Source organism: Centropristis striata, chromosome 9 (assembly GCF_030273125.1).
Source record: "Centropristis striata isolate RG_2023a ecotype Rhode Island chromosome 9, C.striata_1.0, whole genome shotgun sequence".
In the NCBI taxonomy this organism is placed as follows: Eukaryota; Metazoa; Chordata; class Actinopteri; order Perciformes; family Serranidae; genus Centropristis; species Centropristis striata.
Genome location: NC_081525.1, coordinates 15967874 through 15983411, shown reverse-complemented (window position 1 = coordinate 15983411; position 15538 = coordinate 15967874). Strand labels below are relative to the sequence as shown.

At 37.8% G+C, this 15538-nt stretch overlaps 1 protein-coding gene across 1 annotated transcript; it reads right to left on the bottom strand.

Moving 5' to 3' along the window:
• Positions 1 to 359: 359 nt before the first annotated feature.
• Positions 360 to 10449, bottom strand: boka (BCL2 family apoptosis regulator BOK a). The gene is made up of 4 exons (XM_059341295.1): positions 10149 to 10449; positions 7381 to 7509; positions 4507 to 4670; positions 360 to 2198 (listed from the first exon to the last, which is right to left on the bottom strand). The coding sequence occupies exons 1-4, from the start codon at positions 10360 to 10362 to the stop codon at positions 2073 to 2075; spliced, it is 633 nt and encodes a 210-aa protein (XP_059197278.1). The 5' UTR covers positions 10363 to 10449; the 3' UTR covers positions 360 to 2072.
• Between the last annotated feature and the right edge of the window lie 5089 nt (positions 10450 to 15538).

Below are 15538 nucleotides of genomic sequence, written 5' to 3'. Positions count from 1 at the left end.
ATAAACTAATTATGAAATCAAAATCTATGAGAATTACACAAAACAAGTCAGACCAAAAATGTATTGGTCATAAAACCTTGAAAATAAATGTAAATATAGGTTTTTATGTGAGGCCAAGGCCCTCTTCCCGCCAAAATAAAATCCCTTACTCAATTACTGTGAATACCTGGCTAATGTTAAAAAGTATTAAAATAGACATACACAACTATTTGCTGATGAGATACCATTTATAGATGCTTAAAAAGCCCTTTTTTCATCAAGATGGCCCCTCCAATGGACCACCTACCTTCTGGAAAACAGCTGCAAAGCAAAATCTCTTTATGAACAATTTATTAATATAACATTTTCTGCAGCGGAGGAACTGTTGTAAGAACCATTTATTATTGTAAATATTTACAGTTGCAGATCACTTACAAACGTGTGCTTATTTTCTAGGACTCCTAGTACTACATGCCGTACAAAAGTGAAATTATTCATGGAATAAATTCTACTTATAAAATGAAATGTTATCAAAGTGCTCTAACTCAGAGAAAATATACTGTAACATCCATTACTACAGTTACAGTACAGCAACATAACATACTGCCTCACAGTGAACAGGAAAAAAGTTGCATTATATGCATCATGCTGTCGGTAATACATATATATGTGGTAAAAGTAGGTTCAATTCATCGGACTCATTAGGTACTGTATGTAAATTATTGGGGTGGGTAGAGGGGAAGAATCTTATAATTGACTTTGAAAAATATATTTTCTTTTCCCTTCTTTTGACTCAGAAAAAGCTATCTCCTACCAATATAAAAACATAATATGATGATACTGAGTGGTCACAACTGATTTCACTAGGAAAGGTATAAATAATTTAACATGGTGTGCCCCAATTTATACATAAATAAATTAGTGAAGGCCATGTCAAAATGTTTAATTTCACCCCACCAATTATTAGGACAAGTTATATGTGAATCTGAACTTGAATTATATTACAGGCTGACTCTTTATGACGGATTTATATTTTTCTTCTTTTCTGTTGTAAATAACATGAAGGAAGAACTGTTAGAGATAACATTTAGTCTAATCGTGAATATCCACTAAGATAGGTTTGCACATTCGTCTTGTTAATGAAATTGAATTGAATTGAATTGAAAAGGACAGGATCTTTGTTTTAAAATGGCAAGGCTCACCTTTATGGAAACGTTAAAGAGTAACATTAAAGTCACCAATTGGTCCCTTTTAAAAATATTTTTTTGCAAGGGAAAGCTGAAATACAACCCTGATTCCAAAGACGTTAGGACATTGTTTGAAACGTCAATAAAAATGGAAAAAGGATTAAATTTTAAGTGTTACATTTTAAGTGTATATTTACAAAATACAAAATGTATCAGTTTGAAGTTGAAATATATTGTTTTTGTACAGTTTTAATTTTATAATAAAAAAATTATGACACAATTTTATTGACGTTTTAGACAATGTCCGAGCTTTTTTGGAATCGGGGACGTACATATATATATATAAATCTAGAGGAAGAAGATACCTCTTGCTGTGAAAGTCTTAACCAATATTTTGAATACAGTCCCTGAGTAAGAAGAAAACATGTTGTAGATTGCATGTTCAAGCATTCACTAGTCTGTTGGGCCTTGAATGCCATCAGGGTGACAAGTGGAGATTTTTGCACATTTTGTAAGACCAAGGCCTTGTGAATGACCTCAGGATCCAGAGGAGGATTTTAAATCAAAGTAGTTACCATTTTCTACCACTAGGGGCAGACAAACTGCTGCCAACCAGGCGGCAAAATTGGCAGTCCTGCTGTTTGTGGAAAATTGAAGCTAAAAACAAAACGGTTGGTGATTTAATACATTCAGGTCAAATGTGTGCCATTACATAACCAAACAATAAATAAGCAACCTAGGATAGGAAGCAGAAGAAGCAGAGAAAGTGTTCATCCGTAAAGGCTCAGTGCAAAACAAGTGTAAACATAATCCAAAGCAGTGGATGCTTTAGTGAAGTGGTGGTGGTGGTGGTGATAGTGGTGATGGTGTACGGTGCTGCTAAAATCCAGTCTGTGACTTTGTATTTCACTTCTCCCTGAGGAGATATAACACGGTGGCCTTCAGATAGTGTCCAAAGGCACAGACAGCAGACACCAGCCAGTGAGAGCAGAAGCTGGGGTCAGTGTTCACCACGCATTTTGTGACATCCACCTGTAACAGCAGAGAGGACACAGAGCTCAATTCAGACTGCGTGGGAGTGAAACAGAAAGTAATATCTGAAGCAAACACTCAACAAAAGCCCTTATAAAAGCCCACATGTGTTCTTGATTTGTCTCAGAATATGCAGTAAAAGATGTGCCCACAAATATGTTATTGCAGAGCCAAAGCCCAGTCTGTAGTCTCAGCAATGTTAACTTCAAAAATCCCCTTATATAACACTTTGATAGACAATGAGATTCCACAGAGAGCACAGTTCAGTGTCAGTCGTGACACTAAACACTTCTCCCTCTCCAGATCCTTCACATCACACAGGGTTATTTAGGTTTCCTTCATGCTGACATAATCTCCCACTGTAGGAACATTACAGTTTAAGTTTTGATTGCAACAGTTCCCTCATTTATGCTGATGAGGTCAGTTATACAATGCATTGCTCTCCGTTTGGTCACACTCCACTTCTCTTCAAAACAAAACTGACTTGGGTGCCTTGTTTCTGAGTACATGGGCACGTTTGTCCACTCCACTTTCCAGCAGAGCAGACAGAGGCACGTTGCCAGGCCTTGTTCCTTCTTGTACACTTGATTGTTTCTGCAGGATTTGATCAGACAGGCTTTTCCCATTAACACGATGCAACAAAAGACACATTTATTATTCTGTCTGAAGCTATGGAAAGGATATAGTGTTATATTATAAATACACAGTGTTTCAATCCTCAAACTGTAATCATACATCCATTTTACGCCTGATTTGTATCGTATGGCATCTATTTTTTCAGCAGAGAGTAGATATTTTTCTCTCGTACTAGCCGGTGTATTAGTAAGATATGAAAGGGACATGCATGCATCTGTTTTGATTAGTCCAGGGATGCTCATTTAGATTATTCTTTCCTGAACGTTAGACAAGCAAGCAACTGAGAAATGTGTTTCCTGGGATGGCAAAGGTATGAGCAGCCCTACTCTGTCTCTGATTGGCTTATCCTGATAATCTCACCAATCTCACTGCTCATGCTTAAACCTAACCAATCCAACTAATGAAGGCAACAAGTATTAGCCAGGGGCAAAAAAGTCGCGGCATCATTTTGACACACTTTCCGCATTCCGTGCACAGACAGCTGCATACTTATACCGGTTGCACAAGTCTACAACTGTGCATGGAACACTGGAAGTATGTCAAATCCTTAATTTGCCCAAACAGCAAGTTAGCACTAGCAAAATTTAAAAGCTGCAATTTGTAACACAGGGTCATATCTTTAGTTTACGTTATTGACATTGTGTGAAGAAGTGACAGCTTGATGTTATGTCAAAGATGTCTATGTATTGTGTTGTAGAGATGTCTGCTGAAATTAGCATATTATATTATTCATTATTCATCAACCCGAGAGGCGGGGTATACCCTGGACAGGTTGCCAGACTATCACAAGGCAGACACATAGAGACAAGACAACTATTCAAGCTCTCATTCACTCCTACGGGCAATATAAAGTCACTTTGTCACAATTACGGATTTAATATATTTGCGTTTGGGACTCTGGAACAGCCAAAAATAGCAACTAAAAGATGTCATCTTGGGCTCTGGAAAATTATAGTGACTATTTTTCGCTATCTTGTGATGGTATTTAGACCAAGTGACTAATGGAAGAACCACAAAGATAACCAGTGGGTTGCATAACACACCCATCCACCCATAAATATATCAAAAACATCAGAGCACGAGTTCACTTAGTTTAGTGTTTCTAGCCCAAAATAATATTCCTGTAATTTCTATAAACACATATGTAGGCAACGGGAAAATATTTTGCTGTTATTAGTGTTGTAGCATTCTATTTTCTGTTTGTAGTCCATTTATAGTAGTTAGTAGTACTGACCAATCAAATATGAGCGTGCTTTGGCTACATGCAGGTAAACAGTCCATGTTGAGAGGAAAAAAGGTGGAATGCATTGGCAGAAATGTAATCTCGGACCCCTTTTTTAATATCATCTGACCTGTAAACAGACTGTTAACGAGTGGCACACGGAATAGAAAGTCTCAGCTCTCCAAAATATTGCCTGTTGCCCCCAGAGCCTTTAATTGTTGTCAGACTGATAACCAATGGGTACTGAATTTGATATTCCTATAATATTGATTCTTGAACTTCAGAACAATAAAATGTGATTTACTGGTTTTGCAGTAAGCTTGACATACTTCCCCACATCCAGCGTAGAGTAAAAAGGAGAAAACCATGTGAAACAGCAGGCCTTAGAGTTATTTCATCACCAACACTCACACAAACAAGAAATCAGGTTAAAAAAGAAGTTTTCCTTACCCAGCCCCCTCTCCTTTTTAACCAGGAGGTCAGGCTTTTGCGCACAAACTCCCCCATGCAGTCGACAATGGTATGGACCATAGCTGGGTGACCATGGCGAACACAGTCCACTGCCAAGGCTCCTGCCACGGCATACAAAGACACCACCTTTCCCCATGTCACACCTGACAGGAGACACACAAGTTGTAAGATTGTTAGAACCAAATAAACTACAGCCACACTCAAAGCTTTACACACAGAGTCATTTGCAAACAAACGAGAGTTCTTGGAAAATGTTAAATCAAAGTGGAGTTACTCTTCTCTTCTGGAGGAGTTGGAGAACTTTTCTGTGCGTCTGCCAGCAGCTCTCTTCAAAGATGGATGAACGAATTATAAAACCTGAGCGGCAGCCAGGCATTAGGCCTGCATGCCTGTCTGTCCCACAGAGAGGAACACCCAAACACAGGGCTCAGGGCAGCAGGAAGGCAGTACGTCTCACTAGATTAGTGAGCAGATCATTTTTCCAACCTACTTCACATGTTGAGTAAAGCTTTCTGCCGCCGCACCATTTACAGTCAAAGCTTTTAGACTATTTTTGCAGTGTTTACATGTCCAACACATACAAACCGAGCCGCAACTCCATCTATCTCCTGTAACTGACGTCTGATTCATTCCTAGAATCTCAACAATGGAGGTTGTGTTTCTGTTTAACTGTGAAGTCTGTAAAATCTATATTGTGTGTGGATGTAATGCTGCTGTCTAACTTATGATCAGTTTAGAGTAAAGTTAAGGTTTACCTTTTAAAACCAATTTTTTGCTACAGAGTGCTCCAATAAGGGGCAACCAAAACATAAAAGACTTGCAACAGACATCTGGGAAGTCTGGCACCAACATCAAGCTCTAACGATCATGGATTCAACATTTCTCATAATGCAACACAACTGTGTCTTGTGTTACAACTACCCTGACTTTTAAATGCCTACATATTTCAGACTTCAGACCCTCAGTTTGTAACACAAAGTTTCAAATAAGTCCTCCAACCCTTACAATCTATGTCCTTATACCTAAATATAATGTCACAATGGTTATCATTGGAAAACGGTTGCAGTTTTGTTAGGTTTAAACTACTAGGTTAGGTTTCGGTAAAGGTCATTATTTGGATTAAAATCAGTACATTAATTACATTAGGGTTAGCATATATCATCTCCTTTTAAGGTGATTTATGATTATAAATATGATGATGGTGAAGCAAACAGTTGCCTATAAAATAATCCAACAGAGCAAAATCGGCTGTTTCTGGACACTTAACCAAACAATATGTAATTTTCTGCAGTAAAATCCGTGTTTGTCTGACTGTTCAATGGACAAAGGGCACCCTGTTAGCTAATGTTTGCTCAGCTTGTTTCTCTGATAACTTAAGATCCAGAGGTTGGATGATTAAAATACATAGTTAAAAACGACTTGGATGTAAACAGTGTATTGTATAAAATATGTCTTAAAAATGGATAAAAACCCAACTTCTGGCTAACCACCACGATGCTAATGCATGTTCTAGCTAGGGGGATCTGACACCACTGACTGCTGACCAATGATTAACATTTCAGATATCTCTGGGTTTGATAATTGTTGGAAACATTTGGGATCAAATAAATACAGAATTGAACAATACTATGACATTTGTCCTGTTATCCCTTTAGACAGCAACATATTACATATTATACCTTTAACAAGTCCAAGATTCTCACGCCTCTTATCTCTGGTCTCCACCAACTCCTGAAGGAAATATCTGGCTCTTTAACTGCTTAATTCTCCACTATCTTTGCCAGCAAGTCGCCAACTTTCTCTGCCTGTCATTTGGCATTGCACAGGAAGATTATAACAGATTTATCAGAGATTTTTTATTGTATTTCTGAAAAACAGCAGCATGTGCTTGGAAACAACAATGGTCAAAAAGGTGAGGGCTATAAAACAAAATCAATGAGCTAAAAGATGCCAAAAAAATCTGAACAGCTTCAAATTAAAGGTTTTAAAAATGGACACTGGTTTCACATGTGCTAGGGTGTGAAAATATATTTCAGATGGAGTTTATCTTATGTAAAGCAGCATGACATTTGTGACTGACCTCATACACATTAGATATATTTGTGGTCATAATCTACCACTGTGCATGACTTCCTCTACTGCCTGTGACACGTCCAGACTGACAGCTTTACTGGATGTCTACATTTACATTGTATTCATTGAGGGCTACTGAAACTAAACTGCAATTTATTTCTCCTCATGTTAATCCTGAGCATGTTTGGATACAGGTATAGTTTACTCTATGATTTTAGTATGTTGTGAACTTTCTCAGGACAAAGCTATATTTGATTTTCTTCAGTAACTCCTTATCACTTTTGTGGTAGGTTATTTTGTCACAGTCCCTGAGGTATAAACAAGCTGAGGCTCATGAACTCTCTGGGTGGGGTCCAGACTGTCTGTAACAATCAGTCGCTCTAGCAACATGTTAACCTAATATGGACTGAATGTTTTCCCTACGGTCCCTTTCCTGTAAGGAGATAATGACTGCAGCAAAATGTTTCTGACTAACTGGAGACTCACCCTGAAGGAGAGGTGTTTATATGAAAGAGTAAGCTGGAACTAGTTCACTTTTATGGGGGGGAAATGTGAAGTGAAGTTCACCGAACATTTGAATATCTTTATTGTATTTATCTCAAGCTCTGAAGTTCCTCCTTCCCAATGACAGCAAACTTCCCTAAATGGAACGAACGCTCTGTAATCTTCCTTTGTTTTAAAGTTTGTACCTGATAACAAAGCACTAAAGTGAGTTCCTATGATGCAGGCCAGTGTGCATGGATTGATTTACAGTATAACCAGATTTTGATGTGGACCTACCTGTGGAGAAAATGTCCGCAGCCACAGCCAGGAAAGCATCAGACACAATACTCTCTGATGCCACAGTAATGTTGAGCTGTCGGGCTACGTTGCGGTAAACGTTGGGCCGAAGGTACTCCAACTCATCACCTGGCCAAAACACAAGAGACTAAAGTTAATCAAAAACTCATCTTTTGATTGTTGTAGTGTCTCTGACTCTGCATTTAGGTTATACACACACTGATAGCAAAACTATGTACGCTGTGACAGAAGAAACACAATCTTCCTCTTACAAATAAATAGTTGCCTTCATTAGCAGTAAAACATACCTTTGTTTAATTCACTACCCTCACTAGACTTGCTTCTACAGCCTCATTAGCTTATAGTAGACCAGCTAATAGTAGCTAAGGTTAGCTTTAACTAAATACACCTGTATTACAGACAAACTGGGTCACTTGGCTGACTTTATAACTCTTCTCCACCCATGCTACTGTAACAACAGCTTAGCATTTTACCTAAATGTGAAACATTAGTTTAGCATTGATCCCATTATTATAATTTGTAGTCGCAATGGTCACTGTTTAGCAAAAGCTACGCTCTCACTTTAGATTTAAGGGCATATAACTGCCAACTGTTTGTAAATACAACATTCAAACGTGGCCCCTGCTCCCCAGCCCAGTGAAAGTAAAAGTAAACCCCAGATTTAGTTTTGGAACAGCACTTCATCTGGTATTACCATTAGATTATAGTAGGCTAGCTAATAGTAGCTTAGGTTAGCTTTAACTAAATACAGCTGTATTACAGACAAACTGGGTCACTTGGCTGACTTTATTACTATTCTCCACCCATGCTGCTGTAAAATAGCTTCACATTTTACCTAAATGCGAGACATTAGTTGAGCATTGATCCCATTATTATCATTTGTAGTCGCAGTGGTTGCTAATTAGCAAAAGCTAAGTCTCACTTTAAATTTAAAGGCATATAATGCAGGAATTGTCGCTCCCAGCTCATTGAAAGTAAAAGTTAACCCCAGATTTGGTTTTTGAACAAGCTTCGTCCACTTGGTGGTTTGTCCTGCTATATTTGCACTTTTTCCATGCTATTTTAGTAGCTCGTGCCAAAATGGTCATGCCCAGAAATGACGGGAATACAGAAAATCAACATAAGTGCTGGGAAAGTAATTTAGTGCTGCTAAACATAGTTTATGTTGTTGAGATTTCTAGATAGATAAACCTATAACCTCTGACCTAAAAAAATAAAGACAGAAAATAATAGTTCTTGGAAAGTTGTACTGTGATTCTTCCCGAAAATGTCCCCACAGACACCTGGTTCATCAATTAGTAATCCAGTGGCTTAATCACCATTGTGTTAGCGCACTTAGCAATGGATAGTGACTAAACATACATTCCTTGTAAAAGCTGCTAAAGTATCACTTTCACTCATGAGCAGTTCATGCTTTGTTGTGACCCAGATGACTTCATATCCAGTAGACTTTTAAAGGAAACAAGGTCCAAAAATAATCAAACTAATCTTCAGTAGATTCTGGTCTGCCAACTTTGTTTACACCGCAATTTGTGAACTCATCTGGCACTGATCTCATCTCAGCCTGAAACTGTTCCCAAACACAACCCTTGATTTAAAAAAAGAGTCTGGAAGACAGTTTCTATTAGAAATTCAGTTTCTATCTGAATTTCCAGTGAATTTCATATTTTCCTAAACTGGGAGTGGAGTGATACCACACATGATCAAGTGACACCTCAACCTGAAGGTGCCACTGATCAAAAATATTACCGAAGTGAAACTCTGTCTTTGTTTCCTTCAAGGGATTCCTAGAAATCACTTAAGTGTCTTCCAGTGTAAATGAAAAAGTTATCCCACAACATATCGCTGACATCAAACAGAACCAGGGCCAACACGCCAGAAATGTTGAATATATATGATTTAAAAAATATATACTTTTTAAAAATATTGAATGTCACTATATGTGATCCTAAAAAATAATTCGTTTTTTAAAGTCGTTCTCTGAGCATTTTAACAAGAAAGAGATGTATGTTCATGTATTTCTTCATTTTTCTTGGCGTAAAATGGTAAAAATGTAAGTACACTTACATATCATAGTGATACTATACAGCTTTGAATTTTGTCACTTTATATCATTTAACTCACATGGAGTGGTGGAAAGTAACAAAGTACATATACTCAAGGACTGTACTTAAGTACGATTTTGAGGTACTTGTACTTTACTTGAGTATTTTCACATATTTAACTTTATACTTCTACTTCACTACATTTTAGGGGCAAATATTGTACTTTTTACTCCACTACATTTAGCTGCCAGCTTCAGTTACTAGTTACTTTACAGGTTTAAGATTTAACATGAAAAAATATGGTCAACTTAAAATGACTGTGCATGTTTATAGATTCAACCAGATAACAGTATATTAAATGGTTAAAATTAGCCTTACTCTGACAACAAGTAAAATGCTGCTTGAAGAAATGCAAGAAAAAATGTATTTGGACCATATAAAACAATGTGAGGAAGGTCATTCTGCATAACGAATACTTACTTTTGATACTTTAAGTACATTTTGATGCTGATACTTTTGTACTTTTACTTAAGTAAAATATGTATGCAGGACTTTTACTTGTAGTGGAGTCATTCTGCAGTGTGGTATTAGTACTTTTACTTAAGTAAGGGATCTGAATACTTTTTTTCCACCACTGCTCACATGTGAGTTCAAACATAAAGTTGATACAGTATTTGGTAGACCATCATCTCCAAAACTCACCCAGCCACAGCAGCACCGACGATATCTCTCCCAGCGCCCCACCTGATGCAGCAAGTCCGTGTTCAGGCTTAGACCAGCCTATCCCGGCACGGTTCAGCCTGGAATGGATGTAGTCCCTGCACAGTGCTTTGGCCTGGGACACCAGCTCCTTGTCGGTGGGCGATCGGTCAAACACTTCAGCCGCAAACACAGAAGAGCGGCGCAACATCTCCATGCCCCAGTCCTGTCATCCGCCGCGGACTGCGCTGCTCACCTCCCCGCCTCCAGCGCCTCTCGCAGCGGCCACTGCTCCCCAGCACACTCCCCCCTTCTGTCCGTCCCTTTCTAGTAGGTGGCAAGATTTATGGAGATTATCCTGCATAACAAACACGCGGATTAGTTTGTAGACATCTTTTGATGGCCTGGATAACGCTGTACGTCAGTGTGCTGAAGCTGCAGGTTACATAGCCTAATAATAAAGCCCTGGCAGGAGAGCAGGGACAATCAGACGAGGAAAAGTTATGTAGGAATCTACAAAGTTACAGATAGTCCACTCGCTTAATAGTGAGGGTAACGACAATTAAATTTACACTTACCCCAGAATTAATAGGCTAAAGCGCCCCCACTAAAATAGCCCATTATCCATCCTAACTTGTCACTGAGTAAAAAAGTGGTTTCTGACTTTTATGAACTGAAGATTTGCTGCCACTCACTAAAAAATGCTCCCCAGATTATAGTCTGACAGGCTTTCCTTCTAAGGGCACTTATTGTGAAGTCTAAAGGCGGAGATAAGCAGAGCAACACAAGCCCCGCCCCCCGCCCCATCCCAACATACACACAGACACGCACACAACCACGACCCAGAATTACAGTTGTATATCATAACTGAATCTATGTGTCTGCATAATTAAAAGCTAAACTCAGACTGTTCTATTATCCTCAATTCATGCTGTCAATCATCCTGAATGTGTGAGTGGTACTTTTTGGGCAAGTACAGGCTGTTAAACAGAGATGTAAAAAAAGAAAAAGAAAGGAAAAAAGTTGACATGTTGCTCACAGTGCTATAAATTACTCAATATGAAATATTTATTATGCATAAATAAGGATTTGGCAGGCTATAGAAGCCAAAAATACCATATTAAAGGGCCACACCAACAATTTTACAGTTTTGCACTTCCATAAAGTTGGTGGAAGAAGTATTCAGACCCCTTACTTAAGTAAAAATACTAATGCCACACTGTAAAATCTCCACTACAAGTAATAGTCCTTCGTTCAAAATGTACTTAAGTAAAAGTACAAAAGTATCAGCATCAAAATGTACTTAAAGTATCAAAAGTCAAATTACTTGTTATACAGAATGGACCCACTCAGATTGTTTTATATATTCAAAATATATTATTATGTTATTATTGATTCATTTATGTAAGCAGTGTTTGAATGTAAACTACTTAATATACTGTGATTGATGAGGTTTAATCACTTTAAATGTAGGCTATCAAGTTTATCTTCAATCTTGACCTGAAAAATAACTAAAGCGGGCAGCTAAATGTAGTGGAGTAAAAAGAACAATATTTACGTTGAGATGTAGCAGAGTAGAAGTATAAAGTAACATAAAATGGAAATCCTCAAGTAAAGTATAATTACCTCAAAATTCTACTTAAGTACAGTACTTGAGTAAATGTACTTAGTTACTTTCCACCACTGCTGGTTACTTCTTAAAAGCCTACATTTCCCATAATGCAACCAATGCATCTGGTCAATAAACTCTCCCTGCCTGGTAAACACAAACTTCTTTTCAAATCCATGCCTCCAGTTTGCTACACTTTCTTTCTGTTACAAATATATCCGTCTCCAAGCCCAAGTTAAGAAGACCCTGATGACATCACTATGACATCATCAGGGTTATATTCCCCACACTTTAAAAAGCTTCGGCCTGAGCCACAAAAACAATAGCTTTTTACAACCGCTTTCACATTCTTATTGAGCTGATCGATACCGGCCATTACTGGAGAGGAACCTCCATACTTAACAAGACTTCTTGATTGAAATCAATCACTATGTACACAAACAAATAATTGGTTTACTCTCACAGTTCCCCATGTGCAGACTGAATTTGGGAAGTCAGCCTTTTGTTTTAGTGCCCCGCCCCCTGGAATGATCTTCAACTCACACTGAGGATCAATACGCCCATAACATTTTTTAAATTTTGTAGCTTGATTGCAGACTACCTTGCAACTGTCTGTAATTGTTTTTAGTTTTGGTCATTTTAAATAGCATTTTTACTTATTTATTTATCTTGTCTGTTGTCTGTGTTTTTAATTTGTATTTCTGTACTGTCTGTAAATGTACTCATCGTCACTGTAAATGAGGGAAACCTCAGTGCCTTAGGAGTTTAAATCACTTTATATATATGTATATACCACTCTCCTGTTTGACTGTTAAATATGAAGCTACTGCTAACAGCTGTTAGCTTAGCATAAAGACTAAGGTGAAAAGACTGATCACCTTTGGACAGATATAGACTCGCTGAAACGTTTGTCTTTCATTGAGGTTGGGGTTGGGCTGTCATGACTCAGCATTTCTATACAGCCTTCTATACAGTGTTGTACACTTTCACAGGAGCAAATAAGGTGAGACCACACACTCAGGTGGTGTGTGCGTACTCATTTTATTGTATTTTCGAATGAGGAAGGTCAGTTATCATGTGTTCCCTCTTCGACACACTAATCCAGTGAGAGTGCAGTGATTAGAGTTAGCTTTTGATAAGGATTTGAAAGCGACACATTACATTCTCTCACATGGAATGCAACATAACTTATGAACTTATCACATCGTTATCTCGGAAACTGTGTAAGACCTGTTAGATAAAGGCAGTGGAGTTAATGCATAAAGTGCAGCACACGCAACTAAAAAGCAAAATGTTGTTTTGAAGAACAGTGTGAGCGAGAGCAGCTACACACCTGCTCCACTCCCTAACAGATAATCGTTTGAATAGATTTCCTTGGCAGACGAGCGATATTGTCACTTCAGGGGAAGCCGCCCCGCCCTGTGATCACGCTGTTAGAACATGCCTGAGGAATGCCCTGCTTTGTTTATGGCTGCTGACTGATTTGCAGATCCTTGTTTAGAACCGTAGGCAAGAACACCTCAAACTGTGACTGACGAATCGATCACGAAAGGGCTCAATGATTGACATCATCTGAGCAGCACTACATTTTCCCATGTATCAGCTGAGGCGTTGATACAGTATTTTACTATTGCTCTGGCTCAGTTTCAATGTGCAAAACACTTCATCACATGTTCAGTCCTCAGAATACAGACACTTTATATCAGCACTTATTTCTTACTACTAAGTGTGTACATCAGTGCAACATCCTTATTTTAACACACATTTACCAGGTGAGCAAAAAATATAGTTGCTAGCTGTGACTGTCTAGTTAGTTGATAGACATTGATATGCTCACTGTAATTTTTTAGAGTAAAAGTGCCAAAGATTTCATGGTTGATTTCTTAATTGTCCTTTTAATGCACAGTCGGCCGTAAAGTTGGAATAAAATATTTTTTACCTTTTCTTTTTCTGATCACTGCATAACTCATAAATGTTCAGACAAACTTAATTAGGGCCCTATTGTATTTCTTTTTTACTTTTTTTTTTACATTTATTTTTTATTTTATTTTTTTCCTGCATTTCTGCGCATGCGCGGCCTTTCCGGCTTCTGCGCATGCGCTGCTTTTTCGCTTCTGTGCTGCTTTTTTCCGCTTCTGCGCATGCGCGGTTTTCTGCGCGGTCTTTTCCGCTTCTGCGCATGCGCGGTTTCCGCGCATGCGCATTGTCCAGAAGGGCCGCGCATGCGCAGAAATGCAGGAAAAAAATAAAATAAAAAATAAAAAATAAATGTAAAAAAAAAGTAAAAAAGAAATACAATAGGGCCCTAATTAAGTTTGTCTGAACATTTATGAGTTATGCAGTGATCAGAAACGCAGGGGAAAAAATAAAAAAACACTGTGAAATGACTCCACTCCGCTCATTTTAACTACCTTTTAATTTATAAAAATGGGTAATCATTTTAAATGTACCATGTTTTTCATTTTAAATCTTGACCTGAAAAGTAACTAAAGCTGTCAGCTAAATGTAGAGGAATAAAAAGTACAATATATGTCTCAAAATGTCATGGAGTAGAAGTATAAAGTTACATAAAATGTACATAAAAGTACCTCAAAATTTTACTTTAAGTCCAGTACTTGAGTAAATGTTCATAGTTACTTTCCACCATTGCTACCTGCCTCTTCTAACTAACATATCTATTAACTAACATATCAGTTAAGAGTCCTCCTTCAGAAACTGTATGAGGATTAAAGGGATAGTTTGTGCATTATTATACAAAACATGGTACAATTATTGTCAATGCCCTCCTGAGGATAACCCTTAAGGTTTTATTGATCGGCCCCTAGGTGGCACTGTGGTGGCAGTCTAATTTCATATTTGGTACCGTGGCCACACTATAACACTTAAGGCAATGAAATTCATAGGGGTGGTATAGACTGGCCCCTGTAACGCACACAACCCAACGGCAGCATGCCCCGACACGCGTGTACTGCGAGGGCCCGTTCAGTACTGCTTGCAGTCCTACTATGTGATTTTTTTTTTATGCTATGTATTGCCACGTTTTCTTTTAGACTAATTTGGTCATCGATGTCTTTTTGAAGATAACAGAATAAGGGCGAAATGCTAGAAAGAAATATCACCCCCATTCTTACCCAGACCTGAAAAAAAACCTGGAAAATAAATTCCATACTTTTCATGTAATCTCCAGATAACAAAGTGATAAATAATAAACTCATGATCTCAAGAAAAATGGCCATTTATTAACCTGTACTGAAGTTGCTGTACAAATAAGGTTTGATTGATTTTTATTCCTGGATAAAAGCCGGTTACTTTGAGTATGAAGACAGAAACTGAAAATGGCTCATGTCTACAAGTTGGTGGTAAAAAATGACAAATCTGCTGCCAAGATATATTCTGATCAAACTGCAACACATACAGTGGTGGAAAGTAAAACTCATAACAGTACATTAAGGAGTTAAACAAGCCCCGTCTTTACAAAATTAAAACACTGCTTAAATAAAAGCATTATTACAAATAATGTAATAATATATTTAGAATATATAAAACAATCTGAGGTCAATCTGGGTCCATTCTGCATAACGATTACTTTTACTTTTGACACTTAAAAGTACATTTTGATGCTGATACTTTTGTACTTTTACTTCAGTAATTTTTTAATGCAGGACTTGTAGTGGAGAAATTTCACAGTGTGGTATTCATACTTTTACTTAAGTAAGGAATCTGAATACTTTTTCCGCCACTGAACACATAGTATGTAAAACAACTCATAATAATCAACACACAG